The following is a 19913-nucleotide window of genomic DNA, read 5'->3' as shown; positions in this document are numbered from 1 at the left end:
CACATTTGTAAGAAAATTTTCATCGATCATGTGGATCCCCTTAATTATCAAAAGAAAGGTAATTTGAGGTATCCGAAGACTCTCGTCAGATTTCAAGTTAATACTCGAATAATGGAAGACCGTGGTCGCTAAGAACTTTCGAGAAGCAAAGGTTAAGATTCGAGGACTCATTCAAGGTCAATAGGGTGAGATATCCAAGGACTCTCGTGTTGTCTCTTGCGTCAATAATCTCAAAGGACTTTAATCGAAGTCAACAGAATCAACTCTGACTCTCTACTATAATCAATAAAATGACAATTATTTTTTCGAGACACTTGATCATTGTTTAATCTATCTGAAAAATATAAATCGAGAAAAGGCCGGGCAGATATCGAGTGAATAACTAAGTGAGCGAGATCGAAAGAAAATAAGACGATTCTCTTTGGAGTAAAAAAAAAGTATCAATTCCCATAAAAGAGTAGGATATACTTTATTAAGAGGATTTTATAATTTATCTGAAAGATATAAATCTAGAGAAGGTTGAGTAGAGACATTGAATGAGTGAGTGAGTGAGAGAGAGAGAGAGAGAGAATAAGAAAAGGTTCTACTTGAAGTAAGAAAAAATAGAGAGTCCCAGAAGGGCAGGTTTGAGGAGTAATGAAGACTGGTGGGAGGTGGTTAAGGATGATTTTGAAGAGCGATAAAAGTGTAGAAAAGTACCTAAGGACGGACTCTCGTCGTCAGGTGTGAGGCCGATGCTGGGTTCCGTGCTGCTGCCGCAATCCCCGAGTCCCACGACGCCTCCACCCCCTCCTCCTCCGCCGCCGCCGCCTCCTCCTTCGCCCTCTGCCTCGTGCTCGTCGTACTCAGAGAGCACTTTGTCCAACAGCTCGATCGATCGTTGCACATCGTCACCTCTGGAACAAACGTTAACGTTCGATTCTATAGAGATTATGCTTGACAGACACCACCAAATGTCTCCAATCCTCCCAGCAAACTTTCAACAAACGTCAAATGGTCCTCGAATCCTGCCAATTTAAACGGACCCAACAGCCACCCAGCCATTTCAACATTGTACCATCCATATATATGTATTTTGCCAGAGGATAGAAAGCACCACCTCATTTCATCATGGAAATCCCATTTAAGTATTATTTTAAATTTAATGCTATCGGGGAAAATGTCCTTTGGTCCTTCGTTTCTTAAAACTCAACGAAATATCCTCTTCGAGGGAGAGAAAGTACCTGAATTATTCAATAAAGCAGTAAAGCCTGGTCCACCGTAATTTGCTCATTTCAATCTGGAAATTTATTTTTCTTCCGAGCATGGAATCTTATATCTGCAATGATACAGAAGTTCAACGGAAAAAGGGGGGAGGAGGCAGAAGAAAACTTTGGCTCATTCCGCGAGAACTTTTAAACAAGGTTTGTCTTTGCTGGTACGGAGAGGGATGCTAATATAAAATTCTCGCGAGAAACTGCCTTTGGCAAAAGATTCGAATCCTCGCCCGAGACTTTTTCAGCGGACAAGATTTGGCTCTGGGAAGAAAAGAAGCTAGGGGGTTCCTAGGTCGTGAAAAAGCCGAAAAAGATAGAGCTCCGGCATTGCTAAAAAATTCGAACCTTGCGAAAAAGTTGGCTTTTAAAGCTTCAACGCTTCAACATCGCCGGAAAGCTTAGCGTTAAAGTTTCAACGTCGTGGAAAAGCTCAGCGTTAAAGCTTCAACGTTGTGGAAGCTTAACGTTAAAAGCGTCATTGTTGGGAAAAGCCAAGGACATCGGACGAAGAGTGCATAACACCGGAAAATTAATTATTTTCCCCCTCGACGTCCGTTAATGCCATCGGCTTGGCTCATCTCCCGCACTTCTTTCTCCCCCACCCCCTTACCCTCCATCTTCCTCATTCACTCTATATATCATTAATTATGCTGACACCCTGCCAACTGTATCTCTTGCCAGTGACTAGCTCGAGCATCCTGCACCAGTACTCGAAAATAATTGCTGAGAACAGTCCTAAGGATCCACCTATTATTTTCTCCCTTCGATTCTAAGAAAATTAATCCTATCCATCGATATCCAATTATTCCAGATGCTCCACGAAAGCTCAGCCTCGACGGAGGAGTACCATTGATTTCTCTTCTGGATATTTATTATGTCTAATTCTTATTATTAAAATCCAGCCGATGATCAGATTTATGGAGCCACAGCTGATTAACCTTTATCATTCGATTATTCCATTTGTTTACCTATATACCCACTATTTATGCACTAGTATCTATACACAAATGTTACTATGTTATTTATTATTCTTGAATAGTTTAGTGGCAAAAAGATATATAAGTTAAAATAAATATCCTATGGGTATATTCATTTAATTTTTTAAATAAAACTATCAATTTATTTATATATAAAGCGATTTAGATGATTTATTGAATGCATCGATTCATTAACATTACTCGATAACTCATATCTATGTTTGTTTAAAGTCAATAATACACCTTGCTTTATTGTATCGATTTGAAAAATGATGAAAGAACCACAAATCATTTATGATATCGACAGACACCTTTATTGTTAGAATAAAATCTTCTTAATAAATATTGCAATCAATATTATGTATGATATTGTAGGAATAATAAACTTTTCCTCTCTCCGTATTTTCGTTTCCCTCAAAATGCATCGGACTTGATCCAAGATGAAAAAGAAAGCATCACGAGGGTAGTTTTGTGGCTTTTATTGCAAAAATGAGCTTTCCACGATGATAATAAAATCGGAGTTACGGCTTGTCCGGACTTTCTGGGTCGATTTATTAAAGTCGAGCAAGGAAAATGGCGGTGAGACGAGAATTGGCGAGTCGCGGATGGGTGCGAATGTCGCAGGGGTTATGGAAGCTTCGAGGCAAACTTCGTTACCAACGACCTGTATTTTATGCACCTTGCTACAGGGCGTTCGTTCCGGGAGGAAAATCAATTATCCCACCCGTTAATAGTCGTTACTTAACTTATCCGGATTTTAACGTTAAAAACTCCACCCTACACTCTCACCCCTCGATATAGATCCCAAATATGTATTTCGACCAAATATTTCGATATTCCAAAAATGCCAAATATCAAATTTATTTAAATTGGATTAAGCGGAGCGAGGGTACACCGTGCTTGATTATACATTAAAGCTTAATATTTGCCGCAGCAATAATAATAATAATATACTCTTTAATTTACATTCACAAAATCAGTTTCAACTGCAAGATTCATATGTGCAGACTGTAACGATATTGATTAATGAGAAAAATGTGGCGAGGAATTTGGGCTATGTAAGAGGTGGATAATAATCGGTAGTTAATTAGGAGGGATAATTAGAATTGGTGAGAAGGTGGGATTGTGCCTCGCGGGGGGCAGCTAAGCGTGGCTGGCTCATCAGGAGGTGAGTTCACCACCCTGGCTAATTAAATGCTCGGTTATCGGCAAGCTTTGCTCCAGAAGCCACGAGCGTACCGCACGATACCCTCGATATACTATACCGACTGACCCGGAAGCCCAAGCTGCTTGCACCCTCCACCCCTTCTTTAGCAGCCAACGAAAACCGGTACTCGACCCCTTGATCTACGCTAGATATCGTCCAGAGACTTCGAATTCCAAACCGGAAGTACCCTCTCAGCCATATTTTAACCTCCCCTTCCCCCAACCCCACCAACCCCTATTTTATCCCTTATCAATTCCAAGCATGGCGAAAAATTCACTGACAAAATTTACACTTGCAATTTACTCTACCACCACCGGAATGGAATAGTAGGTATATATCTCCGCTTGGAAAATAATTTTAATGCCAACGGGAAAAGTAGTGGTAACTTTTGAAAGGGATTACGTTTATAACTACTCTCGAATCGTATCAATGACAAAAGTATGCTGTGCAACGCGTGTCGCGCAGTGATTAATCAAGAAGGATTCGTTTGGCAAGGAAGCGAGTTTGCGATCGTTGGAGGTATAAGCATCGAAGGTTTTTGGTGCAAACAAAACTTTTCCATGGTAGATTCGTCGAGAGAAAAAGTCAATCGCAGGAGGAACACTTTGGGGAATTCGCCTCTGGCTTCGTTTATATAGAACAAAAGAACTTTTCCCTTTTTTCCTCTCCACTCCCTTTTTATTTGACACACGCAAGAAGGAAATTTTTCTCTTGCTCTCTATTTTACACACACACACACACACACAAACAAGTCCTTTTCCCTCTCTTTCCAAAAATCTCCTCTCCTCTCTCTCTCTCTTTACCGCCTTAACCCACTCTCGTGTCCAAAGCGATCCTCTTATTAAAGGCACCCGTGTCAAAGGCCTTATTACTTCCAACTATAAACCAGCCTCGTTATGGTCGATTCATAAGCGAAGATTACGTTTAAATAAAAGCAACTAGCTCGTGGGGGGTTAAAAGATTTCCTAACAGTTTTGCCCCAGATTTTCCTCGAGAGAAAATCTTCAGCAGCTTCAATGGCTAAATTGCTGCTCCTTTTGCACCAGCCACCAAGCAACCAACCACGCGACTCTAACAATTCTCCAGTTTTATTTCGACCGAGACCGAATCTCCGATTGTCCCTCCTGCCTCCTATTATCAGCCACGATTAGGCTTGTCTCGCTGGATTTTTATTCCAGTCGTGCGAGCCTTTTACAGGACCCACGTGACCCGCTTCGCCAAGGCCCACCTTAATGCTCACTTCCTACCGCGCGGCGCCATCTATATACCGCTCGGTGACGTCACTCCGCTCTACAATTACGTCATTACTGGCGTCCTCTGTCAATCCCCTACGCGAGGCAATGGCTAATCAAAAGAAAATAGGAAATAGCGAAGGTTCCTGGGGATTTTTACCATTTATCTTCGCTTTGTAATATATAAAATTGAACGAAAAGACAATTTGCTCGCAGAAGGACATTTTCAAATCGAGAGTTCAACTGTTTTTTGCCTTGATTTATTTTATTCTTACGAACACGCGCGTAGAATTGGATTTTTTATTGGTTTATGTATATATATATATATATATGTAGTATGGTAAAACAGCAAGTGTATATCGATTGCTCGGTGACCCTATTCGAAGTGGATATATTGGTTTCTGCGCGAAATATGGAGAACTGGCGTACAACTGTCACACGAGTGGACACGTACACACAGTGTACCTAACATGTTTCTCTATGTATATGCGCAGTAACTTGTTAAATGGAGTATTCAAAAATAAATATGGAGCTCTGAGCAAGGTTAGAGGATTTGCGAGGCTGACAAAGATCTCGCGATATATATATATATATTTACAATTAGCTTTCCATCACTCGTAAAATACATTTTCCAATTCTCAACATCTTCTCGTTTTATTAAATATATATATATATATATATAAATTATCTCGTATTGCTGCAATGTTTCCACAAACTTGCAAAATCCTCCGAATCTGCGTAATTCACTTTGACAATTTTACCAAGAAAATTCCTTATTTGTAATTAGCCTGGGCAAAATAACGAGTTTCATATAGGGACATTTTTCGACGAGCTGCAGTATATTGCTTGGGCAAAGGGGGTGAATCGATTTAGCAGGAATTTTCGATAGCCTGCTTGGGCCACTATTAATATGGACGCAACATTATCGAAATTTCTAGTAGCCAAAGTAGATTCGCGAAATTTCCCAGGGTTCGAGTGTAAAATTGGGTCACCGTGTTGAAACACGATGGCGGAGGGGGAGTGAGCGGGGAGAAATAATTTATTTATATCTCGCATTGCGATGTAAATGCTTATGATTTATATTAGCAGCGCGGCTCCAGCGGCTGGTTTGCTTTGATGAAGGATTTCGCGAAGAAAAAATGGTCGGACGTGAAAATTGTATATGAAAAGCAGGGAGACTGGAGGGAGAGGAAGAGAGAAATGAATTTTGCAGGGTGAAATGAAAAGTTGGTAATATGCCGCTTGTCATTGGATATTTACGATCGGCCGTCTGGAATCGCAGGGTCATCCCTTATTCCGCGCGACGCTACCGGAAGTCACGCAACCTACTCGACTTCGTGGAACGCGCATGCACGCTTCGCTAAAACTGCATTTTCCGAACGCCACACGTTTACAACCTTTTGCTTCTCCACTGGGCAAATAAAAATCTACCAAGAAAATTTGATAAAATTCCAGAACTGCTAAATCCATTGGACATTCGGAAATATTTGCAGACAATTTTATTCTTCCAACCGTAATACACCAATCATAATGGTTCGCGTAGTTTTCTTTCGTTTCTATATATTCATATATATGTATAACTTTAACGGAATGTCAAAGCTGCTTTTTCTTATTATGAAATAACTTTAACAATGAGGTCAGATGGGTTGCATGTACGATCGATCATTACGCACAGGGTTAACTGAAGTAATTGGAAATAATCGGACGAAGAAAGATTCTGGAAGGATATTTAATCAAATTTCCCAACTTGTAATTACATTGGTCATTCGAAAATATTTGCAGACAATTTTAATCTTACAATATTAATGCGCCAAGTATAACATAGTTGATGCGTATTTTTGTCTCATTCCTATTCATATGTAGCTTTAACTGAATATTAAAGGTGTCTTTTTGCTATAGAGAGTAAAATTTAATAATGAGGTCGGGTGGGTGGCACGTTCGATTGTTTATTGAACAAAGGGAAACACGAAGCATCTGGGATTAATGAGCCAAATAAAAATGTATGATGAAAATTTTATCCAATTCCGAAATCTGTAATTCCATTGGACGTTTGAAAATATTTACAGGCAATTTTAACCCTCCGCGTAAAACGTTTTCGTAAATTTACAATTGCATGCAGTCATGAGTTCCAAAGTTGTTTACGATAGTCATTGTAATATTATATAGGAAAATAGTTTACAGAGTTCAGTTTTAGCACGAGTATTAAAATTGTTGAATTTACATATGATTTATATTCATATAAACATTTAACTAAAGACGAAAGAATTTTTTTCGTCAGGGAATTTTAAGGATGAAGCCAGGTGGGTTGCCGGTTCGATTGTTCATTGGACGCACAGGGGAAATACGGAGCAACTGGAGCTAATGAGACATTATGTCCCTTCACAGTCTTCACACACGAGTATCACTCGTTCTCGTTTCCACCACGTCTTTACACGAGCGACTAATAGGATTAGTGGCATTACGTTTATTTCCTATTTTTTTATTTGACTTATTCTCTCTTTGCGTTCCCCCTCCCATTTAATTTTCTCCTCTTTCCTAGTTCCTCGTTTATCTCTTATCAATCTACGCATCACACACTCTCTCCCTCTCTCTCTCTCTCTCTCTCCCCCCCCCCCCCCCCCCCTCTGGACTCTGTATGTCATCGAACACATACATGCACATTCGCCATAATGTTCTCACAACGTGCTGGCTCGGCCCAATGTTTGCTCACCTCTCGCTGCTCCGTGTCAATTACGCCCCTCGCCAATGTACAATTCACTCGTCTTTGTCTTCTTGTTTCTCACGTCCATTCCTCTCGCAAACTACAAGCTTGTACCGAGGTCCCCTCGCTTTCTCCTCCTGCTCTTCCAGCACAAAAACCCAGAAGAATTATCAACACGAAATTCTCTCAATGCCAAATAGATTTTGCGTTCACGATATGAATAATATGCTATCATTTATTTATCTTTATCAAAAGACAGAACATTCCCTATTAATCCTTTTCTTTATTTTCCTTGTTAGCTCTGAGTTGTACCATATACAACTATCATCACATTTTTCGTTTATCTTTCATAATCGCGTTACAAACTTTTGAAAATGGGACAATTTTGTGTCCGGAACTTGTGTCTGGGTATTGATAGAAAATCAGTCTAAAAACTTGATGTATGGTCACTTTGGATAAGAAGGAGAGATTGGGCTAAATTGGGAATTACATCATTTCTGATAGAATGGAAAGAATTAAAATGTAAATGTAGCAAATTGCTGTGAACCCTCCCTCATTAGAGCAGTTGTTTATTTCTCAATTTCACTGTGCATGGGGCATTATGGTGGTGCAAACGAACGACGAAATAGATTGGAAAACACGGTGTCTTAAAAGCAGCCATTAACCCAGAAGGGGTCTCCTCTGCAGCAGCTGAATCGTGACAGCGCGCGAGCACCGCCCGGACCAACTCGCTCGAATCGGAGTGAAAAAAAGGACGCACAATGGACGCCAGTGTATTTGTGTGGCATGAGTTACTGTGTGCGCGAGCGAGCGCGGCGGAGGTGCAAGCGAGCGTATTCGCCTGGCCCGTTATTGGATTTTTATAAACATGAAGCTTCATGGACGAAATGGAATCGTAAAGTGGAATAAACCGGGCCACGCGACTCGCTTATTCTCTCTCTCTCTCTCTCTCTCTCTCTCTCCCGTGCTTATTGTGCCATGCAGAAGCTCTTCGGTCGACTAAAAAAAGATGGTTGAATATTTTTTTCCCTTTCTCCCCTCCCCACCCTTTTATCATTTTAAACGCCCTCTTATCTCTCACCGTCTCTCTTCATGGTCCGCACCTATCCCACGTTTCCTCTCACAATTTTATCCATCCCACTCGATCCTCTTTCTCGTTAATACAACTCAGTGGTACCGCTAAACGCTCTATTCCAGACTCCGAATCCATAGACGAACAAACTCGACTCAATTTATTTCCACCCATGAATCTCTAAAAAAAACAATGATCGAGATTAATCATAGAAAATCCGATCAGAGATTTATCATTATTAGGATATTTTTGCGAGGCTTTTTTTCAAGGCTCCCGAAGGATAGCGGAAGTTGGTCATTGATGGGATTGGTCCTCGTCCCTATAGGGATTATTTCTGAAGGTAAAACAGTGGAAAGCATGTAAAAACGGTCGCTTTATGTAATTGCACAGCAGTTGCATTGCTCTTTTCTTTGGTGGAGCTGGCACAAGGAGGATGAGGAGGATGATGGCCGGATCTGGTTTGATTCCTGTCACGCCATCAATTTCTACTAATTTTATTCGAGTAACTGCTGCTGCATGGAAGCTGGATCTCTCGCGCAGCGAATGAATCCTCGTTGATGGAATTGCTGGCACAATTGACTCCTGCAATCTGAAACGAATTCAGGGAATCCCGCACTGTGCTGCTGCTGAGTCGGATGAAATCGTAGCTAATTGAGCGTCATCGATTAATTCCATCATGGCCACACCGGAAAATCTGACTCGCGAGAATCGATCATAGGCCCTATGCTACGTGCCAGGAACAATTCTGCTTTTAACCGAGTAAAGGGACTCTCTCCATAGTCAATATACAGGAAAGTCGTGTGCGTGGAGAATGATTTCTTTGGGATATCAAATGGCTAGTGATCTTTTTTTATTAGCATTCAACAATTATTATTTTCAACAAGCAGAGCAATTCTATCATTCAAATTCACTAGTTCTTCATTGCAATTCTATTAATTATTACGCAGGATTTTTGTTGTTGTAATAATCAGTTTGATCAAATTTTATGGACCAGCTCTTCGTGCAAGGATCATTCGTGCTTTCAACAAAGAAAGAGACTCGTGATTAGTGATGAAGAAGGGTTTCTTTTTGCAATATTAATTGGTTGCAATTTTTTTCTATTATATTTCACAATTATTTTCATTGAGAAAAAGTTCTCCTTGGAAAAAATCACTATTCGTTGATTGCATTTTTATCGATTTTACCACAGGACATTTTTTATTGCACTAGTCAGTTTAATCGATATCAGGAACCAGCTCTATACGTGGAAGGATCAATCATATACTTTCAACAACAATAAGTAGAAATAATTCTCTGCTACACACACATAGAATTAAGAAATGTGGAAATTCTTGTAAATAGAGAAAAATCTCTTTGAAATATTGATTAACAGCATTTTATATAAAAAATAAAAATTAATTTCAATAAAAAGAAGCTTCTTGGAAGAATTCACTACTGCGGTTAATTGCAGTAATATCGATCGTCACTTTTTGAAATCCAACCGTCAGTTTAATCGATATTAAGGAGCAATTTTGATCAGTGATGTTTTCGATCGGCGAGAGAGAGAGAGAGAGAGAGAGAGAGAGCGATATTCCCATCCGCGTGTCACGTCACGTCGCGTTACATCACAGCATGCGAGTTCCTGGCGAAGAATAAATCCCGACTGGGGTTTATCTCTCTATCTGAGTATTTTACACATTCAATGAGTCCGGATTCGCTTGGATGGCAATAAAAGCCAATGGAACAAATAAAAGAGACTGCTTGAATCAAGATGAAAACTATCATTGGACGGCAAGGACAATAAAGCTCTACGGATTAAAGCTGCCATCTGTTTTGTCCGAACGAACAATTACAGACGATTGATTAGATATTTCTCTCAAATTGAAATACTTTCCTCGCGATTATTGCAAAATTAAATTTCAATGGAAAAAATTGTGCCAAATATAGATATATATATATATATATATAGGATTTGAAAATTAATTACAGTAGCAATTGATATGTTTTATCCAAGCAAAGGTGAAAGATGGAGTGAAATAGGTCAGAGGTGTCATAGATTGCTATTATTACGGAATCAAAGCAAGTCATTAATTAACGAACAAGGGCAATTACTAGAAATCGGATGAAACGTTCCTTAATGATACAGACTCAGCTTGTAATAGGATGGAGTGCTATTCAACGGTATTGGCCTCACTCATGCACCAATCCCATCGTGTCCAATCCGTTTTGGCACAATTTTCCATTCCTCGAAAATTTCAGTACCCAGAACAGTTTCTGTTAAAATCCTTAATTAACGCGTCGAGGGATCTGCTGTTAAAACCAAGTCAGAATTGGGTCATTGCCTTTCAGTGAAATTTGTCCAATCAGCTTTCCACTGGAAATGAATTAAAGAGCCAACACACGCATTTAAAATTTAACAAACTATATAATCCTCAATCTGCACGAAATTTTGGAAATTTTACTGAAAATTTTCATTGGTATAACTAATATATATAGTCTTTAAAAATATATAATAAATTTTTGTCAAGCCGCTTTACAGGAGGATCGAGGAAAATTTGGAGATTGGTTAAAAGTGAGGTTGAATTCCAGTTGGCTTCTAATCACCGGAATCGAATTAGCCAATCACGAGAGCGCTGGAATCGGAACTGGTGTCAATATCAAAACTGGCAGGAATCCTCGAGGAGCGGAGATTCATAAGGAGGCAGGCAGGTCTCCCTTGTAATTAGCATTGTTTACTTTGCGAGGTTCAGTGCCCTTCTTAATCAAATCTGTCTCGGAAACTACTGGTCTGTGTCACCACTCGCAGCTGTCTCCTTGTTGCACTGTAATCCTTTGGTAACTGTATCCCGGCCAACCTCCCTTCGCCTCGCGCAGCCTTAATTCTTCCATCCAAATCAAATCCAAATTGGCTCTGACAACTCGTCCTTCGAAAAAAAAAAAAGAATAGAATTTCCTCCGAAATTAATCAACGATTGAACAATGAACGAACAGCTGAAAAAATTCTTTTATTTGATTCTCATATGCAAGAGAGAGAGAGAGAGAGAGAGCTGGAAAAATTTGAAGATAGATGGACGAATCTTTTGTGGCGTGGCTTATGCAATTGGTCCATTTATATACTGCGTGAATTCAGCGGATTATTCATGAATGAATTTCGCAAGGATCTTCCCAAAGGATCAAGGAAGATGGAGAAGTTGGTTTCTCGTGGCTTATCGCTCTGTTCCAGCTTCCTCCATCTTTCCCAGCCGGAGTTTTCCCGAATAGCAGCAGAGTATACTCTCCCTCCTCTCCTCGATACCAGGGTCTTCAGCCGGAAATCGGCTCCTTGCGATCTGATATGCCGTCTAGACGCTCAGCGTCGCTCCGCGCGTCTAATCCAAATAGCTACAAACTACTCATTTCGCGAAAATGCGAAAGTTTGGTCGAGCCAAAAATCTTGCAAGAGAAATAAGAATCGAATGGATGGGGTTGTGCGTGGTCGCTGACCCTGATCAGGGAGACTACCCTTTCCCTTATTCGGGCCATTCCGCCCAAACAACCTATATATATATATATATATATAGAGAGAGAGAGAGAGAGAGAGGGAGCTAGAGAGCAATATAAATCTATACGGTATATATAAGTTGGTTTGACACACCAGTGAAACTGCAGCCGCGGTATATGAGATCGAATAAAACATAAATATAGTGAAACATTTGAGGGAGTATCGCGCTTCGTTCGAGTCACGGCAAATGTTGCAGGAATGTACAATAGCGCCTTCCCATTCAGCTTCGTGAATGCCTAACAATTCGGACAGGGGTGAAACGTTTACTTGGACAATCTCTTAAATCATGGATTTCAATGATAGCCTTGTAAGCTTGGAAAGTCTGCTCTGTGCGTGCTCGAGTACACAAATAGGGTAAAGGGGAGCCCAATTTGTGTCTATTGGCACACGGGGAAGCAAGTTAACCTATAAATTTCTCTCTCTTCCCCTCCATCGTTAAAATATTTTATTTCCCTTGGAAATATATAATTCGTTGTGGACGTATACGCGCACACGTTTATTCGTTAAATATCATTCTAAAAATTCTCCACTCGAGTCTATACGCGATATACGAATGACAAAGAAATTATCGTTGTCCGACCATACAATGGATTTTTCTACTGTGCAATGAAACGTTCCTGTCGGTCCGCGTTATTTCCGATCGTCGTGCTTTGGTAGTATCTTTGAAAAGCTGATAGGAGGCTAAACAAGGATTTCGCGTGTGATCAAAGATGGGAGAAAATAGTTTGTTTGATTGTAGGTATCGGAGGGTAGTACGTCGTGGATAATACCGAGATCGCGCGATGTACATAAAATCTACGCAGTCTCGGAGAAGCCATGCAACTGCCAAGGCTGCAGAACAAGACGGATATTTACGGGCCCGTGCACTTAACCAGCTCGTGCTAATCCAGGATGACTGGTGCAGCGAACAAGCGTAGTTTCACCAGCCAGCAAACTGTTCGGTTCAGCGATCCAACTCGCTCGATACATCGCTAATTCCGTCGCGCGAATACTGCAAAATTCATTTCCAGATGTATCCTTACACCAACGTTATAATGAGCTTACTCCAAACTTCATACGCACCGTTCCAAATCGATATTTCCCTCGTTATCTCCTTAGGTTTAATCAGTTATGAAAAAATGTTCTCGGTATATATATATATATATATATATGTATATAGATACCTTTAACACCATATCGAATCACTGCACAATTCGTTCTCTGGTGTTATACGTTACATCAACTTGATAACGAGCTTAAGATAAACTTTGTCCCTACTTCTCTCATATTAATATTTCCCTCCTTATTTTGTTAAATTTAATCAGCCATGGAATGATGCTCAGGATGTACCTTTAACAGCATCTCGAACCACTGCACAATTTGTTTTCAGGTGTTACTTTACATCAATTTGATAACGAGGTCAAACAAAACTTTGTCCCCCTACTTCTCTCATATTAATATTTTCCTCGTTATCTCGTTAAATTTAATCAGTCATGGAATGATACTCAAGATGTACCTTTAACAGCATCTGTAACTACCGCATAGTTCCCGTTTCAGGTGTTACTTTAAACATCAATTTGATAACGAGGTCAAAATAAAATTTCATATTCATTTCTCTTTTACTAAAATTTTCTTTCTTATCTTGTGAAGTTGAGTCAGTCATGCAAAAATACTCGTGGCATAGACATTTAACAGCATCTCGAGCCACTAAACAATTCGTTTTCAGGTGTTGCGCCGCTGCTTTGCATCAATTTGATAAAGAGGTCAAAGAATACTGCATAACCACCCGTCCTGCATCAATATTTTTCTTGTTATTTTGTAAAGTTTAATATGGAAAAATACTCATCATAGTGTGCGCATCTATAACACCTTGTTGAACCATTGCACAATTTGTTTTCATGTGTGAATTTACCTCAATTTGATAACGAGGTCAAACACAACTTCATCTCCACCTCTCCCTATATTAATATTTTCCTCGTTATCTTGTAAGGTCTGATCAGTCATGCAAAAATACTCACGACGTACTATTAACACCATCTCGAACCACTGCACAATTTGTTTTCAGATGTTACCTTACATCAATTTGCTAACCAGGTCAAAGCAAACTTCGTCTCCACTTTTGCCAAATTGATATTTCCCTCTGTATCTCGCAAAGCCTGAAAAGTAGGTACACTGGTTTCACAGAAAATGCGGTGTATTTTCGAGTTTAGCGAAATATGAAAATGAAAATAAGGGATGCTTCTTGGTGCCATTAGAGTTTTTGCAGAAGGACATTAAGGTGTTTGATGATAGACCGGGGAGTTCTCGAGAGAAATATGGGGCACGTGGAGGGGTGTAGGGAGATTCCCTTATCGTTCCCAACACTTAGCTAAATGGGGAGTCCCCAAAGTCGCAGTCGGTTCGAGTCGTTCCTTCTCGCACGTGTCGGCTGTCGTCAGCAGTTCGCTAGGCACGTGCAGCCAAGTTCAGAGTCCCCTGCAGCCCCTTTCGAAAAGGTTCCGGCTGACGTGACGCTGCTGCTGGAGATGCTGATCAAAGGACCCCCGTCAAAACGACAGAATCCGACCAGCAAAAGCACAAAAGCTCCTACTGGAAAACTCATTACACCCACCGAGATTGAATAACTGTCAAGCAGCCAGCAGGCTTCTCCTCCGCCGAAACCACCATGCTTCCTGATAAAAGTCAGGATGCGTGACCCACTGACAACCCCAAAGGTCACTCAAAATCATGATTGATCGATGAAATCTCGCCCCCCTCCCCTGCATGTGTCATCCCCTATCCGTCTCATTTCTTTCTTCCTCGGAGAAGAGAAATTTTACAATAAAATAGAATTATACCAAGTAACTCGATGTCCCTTCCGATGGTCGAGGTGAAACAGCGAGAGATACAGAGTAGACGAAGTTTTTGATAGGATTAGAGAGGAGGGAGTGGGGTTGAAAGCTTGGATGAAAGTGATACGGGAGGTGGAAGAAAATGATGCCCTTTGACCCTGGGGTCACGAAACGTGCGAGTCGACAAAGAGAGAGAGAGAGAGAGAGAGAGAGAGGAATCCTTGACCCGTTGGTTCTGCGGAGGTTCTTCTGTTTTATGGCTCCTACCGTTATCTTTATTTTTTCAAATCGACTCGCTTCCCAACAGTTATTTAGATTATCTCGCGTTACAGCAACTTTTCCAAACGTGGCCGTACCGATAAGTAAACCTATATGTATATACCGTTTCATCGACCAACCGTGTCTGACAACTCTCGACTTTTTCCACTGGCAAGGGTTTAGGCGCAGTGAAAATTCTTGAAAATTCACTCGTACCCCTAAATATAGCCTTGTACTACTTGGAGAGTTTTGTTTTTTTAATACGCGCGGATGGAAGGGGAGTCAGTCGCGATCGAAGGATTTGGGTCGCGGCAATGGAAGAGATCCGTTGAAATGGTTAAAAATAGCGTGGAGCTATTGGAATACACGGATGGGCGGGTCGAAGACCGAGTGATGGGCGCGCAGCAAAGAAGCTGATGCTTCTGTTGGCGGTCGAAGCTGAAGCCGCAGCTGCGAGCTATCGGAAATCGTGTGTGAACTGCGTCGCCGGACTTTTTTCCAGCGACCACGCCAGCGAGACTGCGTTTGCATTCATCACGCCAGACAGTCTCCAATGTAAACTCCTGCACACGATATAACATTGACGCGTCTCGCGAAAATATTCCTCTTTACACATCCATGTTCAATTGCTTATCTTCCACCCCCCCCCCCTCTCCCTCTCCACTGGTATATAACAACCAATGCAAGAATACATTCAACACATCTTTCCCCCAAACGCATCCCTCCAAATCTCCAGAGAGCTCAATTAAACTGAGGGAGAAATTATGCTAATTAGTAATTTGGCTAAATATGGAAAAAAATAGATTATAAAAGTGGAAATGGACGGTAAAAGACAGGCAGCGAATAAACGAGGCAAATTATGAAACGAGGGGGAGGAATTTATTTTCACGTATATTGTTAAGAGGCAGGAAACGAATTAATTGGACAAGTTTACGAGTTTAATTCCTCAAAACATTCAGCGTTCTCATTAACGTTATTGTTGGTTTCTATCGACCATAGACCGAGTACAGTCGCTCAATTTTATCATCACGATATAGTCTTATCGATTCGATAAAAGACAGCAAATAGGCTTAACGATGATCAATCCACACTTTCTTTATGACCGATAGTATTCGCAGCAATCTCTATACTGAGAAAAAATGTTTTCTAATTCAAATAAATATATCATTGTGAATACGTCTATTGAGATACGTAGTTAATTTTAATAAATAATTGGTTGAATCGATGATAGAAAGTATTTAAAAATCAAATATTAAACTTCATTCACTGCATTAAACTTGTCAATTTTGGATAAATAATTATTAGCATGAAATAAGTATTCTCATTAAGATGAAAAATATACATCAATAAACGTATTCACAGAAATATTTATCAGAGCATAAAATATTTCTTTCCTTGTGTATGGTTAATGCCACTACGAATTATCCACCACGTTTTATTGCTGAGGCAACTTGAGTGAACGAAACTTTTGACGTCGTTAAAAAATTCAAACGTTAAGCTCTGGTGGCCTGTTCATCCAAGTTTGTATTTTATACTAATAAAAATTTGCACATTACTATTACCAATAATATATTAGCAGGGGAATCACATTGAGATTAACAGTGCTTACGAATTATCCACGTTTTATTGCTAAGATAACTTTAGTGGACGAGACTTTTGACGTCACTGAAAAATTCAAACGTTAAACTGTGGCCTGCTCACCTGGGCTCGTGTTTTTCACTAAAACGCTCGTCCTCTATTTGGTGTGGATGAATAATGTAACAAGAGAAAAAGAGAGAAAGAGAAAGAGTTTACATTTGAAGGATGACGAGGAGTTTCCAGAAGATTCCCTATCTTATCGTCGAATTAAGAATGAAGTTTTCGCAGGCAAGATGGATTTATTTGTAGTTTTTCTCATGAATTAGTGAATAAAAGCGTGATGGAAGCGCGAGTACTCGATATCGTACACTTTACTACGGTCGTAAGTCTAAAATTAGCCGTTAAGCAGAAATCCTTCTGGGATTCAGTATCGTGTAGCACGATGTAGCACGGTCGAACTTAAAAATATCGTTCGACCTCGCGTAAGAACTATCAGCTTTATCAATTATGAAGGTAGGATATGCCTTATTCAGCGGTAAGTACACGCTATCGTAAATGGAAGCGAGTAAATTAAAATTAAACTGCAAATCTCGTTCCTCTGAAAATACTCAATTTACACTCTGACCTACTCTCATTTGTCCAAACAGAGATTACTACGTACCCCCTCCACTGAAATATTTTCAATAATTCCACTCATATGCAATCATAGCTACCACATATAGTATAACTCTATCTATAAAGATCTTTAAAAATATCCCCCTACATTTTACCACAAACGACCCTTCTTTCCTTTCTCAAATTGAACGATAAAAAAAAATTCATGAACCATTAACCCTTGCTTTGTATAACGAGTAGCAAAAAATCAGTTAAAATTATCGCGTATAAAATAAACGTGGCGAAAGTGTCGCAGAAGAGAAGAATCTATTATCGGTGTTATTGCAGGTAATATTTATTGTTTCTGTGGAAAAGAGGGAGGGGGAAGGTGCGAACGCGCGATGAAGAATTTCTCTCGATAAACACTGTTCCTCGTCGCGTGTCGTTTATGGAATACGACTCGTTGTAACTTTTGTTACGAGTTTGTTTAGTGCTTGTAAAATGACGTCCAAGTTTCCCATGGTACTTATTGTCTGCTATGCTCTTTTCTCCGTTGGCAGAAGCCGCCGCCGCTGCTGCCGCCGGTCCAGTTGGTTCACACTGGTTGCATGGTAGTTACATCGGCGACGTCGCTTCAAAATTTAATTGCCTGTTAACTTACCCCCCCCCCCCCACCACCACAAGAGTCCCAGTCTCTCGTTCCTCTTGCAACGTTATACGTTTCCAGGAGCCAGCGGCAGTGAATAATGTTTTACATGCAGACGCCTCGAGTGTCCCACATTTCCAGATGGATTATTGCTACGACCAATCGGACGTGAGATCCACCGGTATGCATGTATAGATACGGACACTCGTCCGTGGCTCGTTGATCGTCTTATATAAAGCTCCTAATTTCAGACCTATAGGCATTTGGTATACGCTATGTAGTGCAAGGTTTTATTCGCGGTGCTTCTTATAATATTAGTCACTTTGAGGATCTCGTTATAATTTCTTTCGGAAGGGATCGACTATTTGTTGAATGAAGAAATGGCAACAAGAATGCTTTATATATATAATATATAGGTGGAACAGAGCAAGAGTGGGGAGACTTTCCTACCTGAAATTCCACTGGAGTCGTGTAAGAAAGTACCGAGTGTTGCTTGACGCGAATGATGATAAAGAAATTTGCCAGTGGGCGTAGAAATGTTCCTGCGTCGAATCATGAAAATTTATGTAGTTATTAATAATCGATAAAACTGTCTGTGTGTATATATATATATATATATGTATACCGGGGCTGACCACTTCCCTCGCGTCCCTTACGCACGCCGCTCTGCCGTACCTCCTCATGAAATATTAATAAATTGTACCGAGAGAGCTACAAAAACCGCTACATATTACAACTGTGCTGCTTCGGAACTGTCAAATGAAACAAACTTCCCGCTATCGTAACTCAGGAACAGAATAATGCACGCTATAGGGGTACCTGAACTCTCTCACTCTCTCATCGAATTTACTCCCTCTACTTGGAAAAAACCTTTGAGCCAATCATCGACAAAAAATGGCAAACATATTCCGTTACATATTTTGCATTTTTCAAGTTGACGCAAAGAATACTTCTAAAATTAATAATTCTGTCACACGATCATTTATTGAAAATATTCACCGGAAGAGAAAAAATATCCTTGTACCTCACTCGTCCTTTAAATTTAAGCAGCACATTTTGTCTAAATAATTTTCCGATGACATTATTAATTTTAGAAATATTCACACATTGCACATTCGTGTCAATTAAAAAAATACACTCTTCATAATTGCAGAAAATTCTCAAACTTTTTCGTTTGACTATTTATATAGCTATACTTAACTCCTACAATATTTTTCAAGCGCTTTTGTTTTTCCTTGCTAAAAAAAGTGTAGGTTTTGCAATAATTAATTTTAATTTGTAATAAATACCGTCCTTCGTCCGAGGTGAAACTTTTTAATTGCAAGAATCCCTGGGTTTGTCGAAGGTCTCGAAAGCGTTATAACTGCGGCATTCGAGAAGGAAGGCAAAAATTACAGGTGACATAGGGGTTAGACGGTAAAATAATTTTGAGCGCGTGAACGTGAGCGTGTTTAACACATCCGGTGTTTAAGTGGGTCAGTGGTCGGGGTCATTCCGTTGAGCCGCGTGTATACACGGCTTAATTAGACGATTCCGCAAATGCAATATATAGTATACCATATAGTAGTATATCGCCCTGTGTTAATCTCCTATCTGACATATTGCATATGCCCGCAACTCAATAGTGCAAGGTATACCAAAAACCGCAACTTCCTTATACCCCGCACGCAATAATAGAACACTCGAGTAAATTCTCCTGATCCGTTCCATCGAATATTCGTCTGAGGAAAATTTTAATCACGCGATTAACCTGCAATTGCTTTAAGATTTAATTTCCAATAGTGCGTTTCATAAAGAAGAAAAACACATGGTTAAACGAAGGGTCATTCATGATTTGGCTGAGCGTTCGATGCTGAGCAAACTGCAGACGTCCCATGATTCGTGCATGTGTATATATGGTACGGACACTCTCTCATAATTTCCCTTAAAAAGTAAGCCTACAGTTTCAAACATGTTGAAGAGAATGAAATGAATGTCGCGTGTAGTCCGTATCAGCTGTACAACGTCTTTGTAGACGTCTCGTTGATGTTTGGCTCAGCCTGAAGCACATCTCGCGTCTATC

At 40.2% G+C, this 19913-nt stretch overlaps 1 protein-coding gene across 6 annotated transcripts in view; it reads right to left on the bottom strand.

Annotated features, from left to right (window-relative positions):
• The window catches only part of LOC136772345 (uncharacterized), a 140579-nt gene that overhangs the window by 30412 nt on the left and 90254 nt on the right, over window positions 1–19913 (bottom strand). For all 6 annotated transcript variants that reach the window (XM_066725255.1, XM_066725254.1, XM_066725259.1 and 3 more), the window contains one exon: window positions 700–896. In XM_066725255.1, the coding sequence (XP_066581352.1) occupies window positions 700–896 (197 nt within the window). The remainder of the gene's footprint in view (window positions 1–699; window positions 897–19913) is intronic.

The sequence above is a fragment of the Prorops nasuta genome, unplaced genomic scaffold (assembly GCF_024137725.1).
Source record: "Prorops nasuta isolate Cenicafe-Biocafe unplaced genomic scaffold, Cenicafe_Pnas_1.2 PNAS00004, whole genome shotgun sequence".
Taxonomy (NCBI): domain Eukaryota; kingdom Metazoa; phylum Arthropoda; class Insecta; order Hymenoptera; family Bethylidae; genus Prorops; species Prorops nasuta.
This window is presented reverse-complemented; position numbering and strand designations above follow the sequence as displayed.